At 46.3% G+C, this 3,131-nt stretch overlaps 1 protein-coding gene across 1 annotated transcript; it reads right to left on the bottom strand.

The window, feature by feature from the left end:
* Positions 1 to 975: 975 nt before the first annotated feature.
* LOC113212946 (uncharacterized) lies at positions 976 to 2,148 on the bottom strand. The gene is made up of 4 exons (XM_026431825.2): positions 1,996 to 2,148; positions 1,654 to 1,827; positions 1,425 to 1,589; positions 976 to 1,282 (listed from the first exon to the last, which is right to left on the bottom strand). The coding sequence occupies exons 1-4, from the start codon at positions 2,068 to 2,070 to the stop codon at positions 1,124 to 1,126; spliced, it is 573 nt and encodes a 190-aa protein (XP_026287610.1). The 5' UTR covers positions 2,071 to 2,148; the 3' UTR covers positions 976 to 1,123.
* Positions 2,149 to 3,131: the final 983 nt, after the last annotated feature.

A 3,131-nucleotide genomic window follows, 5' to 3' on the forward strand; every position in this document is an offset into this window, starting at 1 on the left:
GCAGCTCTGGAGTCTCTCTCCCGTCCTCTACCCCGCGCTTACGGCTAAGTATTGGTAAGTAAGTGCCTCTTCGGCCATAAAGTTTGTCGCTCTGGCGATTTTTTGGTCCTCCACCCCCCCCCCTCTCTCTCTCTCTCTCGCCCCCACCACCCCTTCACCCCGTCTGTGAAATGCGCGCGCCGCCAAAGATTTATATCTCGACTTCCGACTTCATTTGTAACGCCGCCCAAAGCGATATATACCAGGCCAGATAGGGAGGAGTTGGCCTCACGGCCTCACAACTGCCGCCCCGCGGCCTCGGCGACTCAATCCGACACAACAATCGGAAAGCGTTGCAACCTCTGCTTTTCGAAAACATTTCAACCAAAAATAGCAGCACAATTTTGTTTTTGTTTTTTTGCATTTCTGGAAATAATTTGTCATTTTTCGGAGTACTAGCTCACAGGCAAAGTAAATTTTAAAAAAATGGCACGGAAGAATTATAAAAGTTGTGGAGGGAACCATGGTATTGCCCGCGGACAAAACTCCTTGCAGCGCGACGGACAGCCTCGGCTTCCTTCGCTTCAACTTGCCGCCACCCTACCGCGCGCGAGAGAGTTTCAACCTGAACGCGTTCATTCTCCTCCTCCTCCAGCAGCAGATGGCGTAAAGTTCCAAAACATTTGTCTCTAGTGCGGGGCGCAGCGGGGCGCTGATGCAAACAGGTGATCACCATAATGTAACGGATCGAGCCCCCTCCCCCCCCTCCTCCTCCCTCTAACCTCCTCCAAAGTCGTACGCGCCAAATCGGAGTGTCATTTCCAGGTCGGCGGCGGAACGCGTTGTGGAAGTGGCGACGCGCCGCCAAGTTGGTGTGGCTAGTGAGCACCGGCGCGAGGAAAGGAGCCATAGAAACTCTTCAGTTGCTTCAATAATACCGTCCCGACGACAAGTAGTTGTGTTAAAGATTCGATGAGCTGCAATATGCAATATATGAAATTTTATTTCATGGCGGCTCGCCGTTCGATCGTCTGTTCGTACGACAGAATACCAAGTTGTTCTGTCAATTTTTCATTACATATTTGGATTCCACGGCAAGGCTTGTAATGGGCACTGCAATATAATAGCCGCAATCATTGTAGAGCTACTCGAGTTTCGGAATAACCCGAACATCTGCCGCCAAGCAGCAGAATACAATTTCAGCTTTGCCAGCCGAGACTCTGACCCTATAGTGTCCATAAGGCAAAACTGGAATATTTGGAAAGGTCCAGTCCATTGGTGTGTCATTCAACAGGTAAATCTCCTATAAATAGAAGACATCACAAATTTCACATTTTAAAAACGCCTTCGTGTTAGGCCGCAACATTTGTTGGTCTTCCACGTCGACTACCAGAAAAAAATATGTAACCTTGAACATAACAGTATGGAGAGGTCAGACTACTTACAGGTTTGAATTTGCACGTGCCTTCAACTCCTCCCTGCTTATAAAGGAAATTGAAAATTCCAGGCATATTTTCTCTGAAAGCTCGACATGGGTTGTTTTTAAAGTCAAAGACAAAGGCGTTTTCCTTCCATTGGTTGTTTGACCGAACATCCACAACTGCTTTGCCCTGTTACGACACACATTTGATGAATAAACGAAATCACAGTTGTATTGGCAATGTCTTGTCGTACCCAGCAGCTGTCATCATAACTATAAGTTGAACCCGTCACATTGCCCGTAAGGCGTTGAAGCTCTTTTGGTTTACGTGGGTTGAAGTGAGAATGACGTATATACCATTTCCAGGGAAGCGTGGGGTTGACTGGCTCACACGTGTAAAAGCGTTCGCCGTATGTAATGTAAGGACCCTATTGAAGAATTAGATACGAAACATCACCGTTAGTAAAAACGTCAAAAAGAATACGGATTGTCGAAATGAGACCTAATGATGTCATTTTGACAAGTCGACGGGGTTCGATCAGCACACGGTTATCAAAATAGTTCAAATATCAAACGGGCGTTATAATCTAACTTACTATCAAAGAGTTGATGACTTTGCCGTGGATGGCATCAGTGCCAATGAGTGCTAGGAGGGGCACGAGTAGGAACATGTTGGAACACCAGAATACTAGCAGTAGAAAGGAAAGTGGTTTACGGCAGTTATTGGCCGTGGTGCGACCCACGACCACCTCCTCTATAACACTGTGCGGCGGTCATGCGCGGTCAGCAGCGGTACAGTCACCGGCTCTCTACAGACAAAAACTAAAGCATAAAACAGGAACAAAATAAGATCGATATCAGGATTTAATACACGAAGAGGTCGCTAGCCTTGTTTCCAGTTGATTGCAACAGTGTAATGATATCGCGCACGAGAGGAACTACACTCACAAAAAAAAATCATTGATCCACCGACCGCCGTGTTCTTGTGGCGAGGTTGTTGGTTCAAATGTGTCACTAACCCTATGGCAGCAGGTGGTTGTGCTACCGGAGCATGTCGTTAAGCCAGCAACAATGTCGAAACGGCATCCCATCACTGTTAAATTCCTACAAAGCAATGCTTTGTAGAACTGCAAAGTATTTAGATCCTTCAGTAATTACGAAGCATTTACTTGGCAATAGCATAAGCCTTGCCTTGCAGCATGTTGCTGGTATTGCTGGCAATACTTCATCGCTTTGTAATTGCAAAGTAAATGCATCGTAGTTACAAAGGATCTAAATACTTTGCAATTCTACAAAGCATTGCTTTGCAGGAATTTAACGGTGCATGTCCCTGAAGCCATTCTAAGGACAAAATGTTGTAGGTGCTGTGACACACATTGTTGGAGAAATGAAAATCTTTTTATTTGTCGTGCAAACAACTTTCAAATACACTTTTCACCTTCCTTTTATGTTTTCATAAAGTCTTGTACAAAAACTGACTGTAATTATGTTATACATTTCCACGCAGCACTAACACTGAGAAAAGTTTCCTACACGTACGGAATTGACTGACAGTAGACTGCTGGACTAGGTTGGGGTTCAGGTTGGAGACCTTCGATGCAGGGCAGACGGACCGCGGGCAGAAATAGAGGCGGACACCGAACGTCTATTTCAGAGAGCGGAGTGAGAGAGCGCCGTGTGAGCGAGAGATCGGGGGGAAAGAGAGGGGTGAACCAAAAGGGGGAGGGAGGGG

Source organism: Frankliniella occidentalis, unplaced genomic scaffold (assembly GCF_000697945.3).
Source record: "Frankliniella occidentalis isolate FOCC.00 unplaced genomic scaffold, Focc_3.1 Scaffold72, whole genome shotgun sequence".
NCBI lineage: Eukaryota > Metazoa > Arthropoda > Insecta > Thysanoptera > Thripidae > Frankliniella > Frankliniella occidentalis.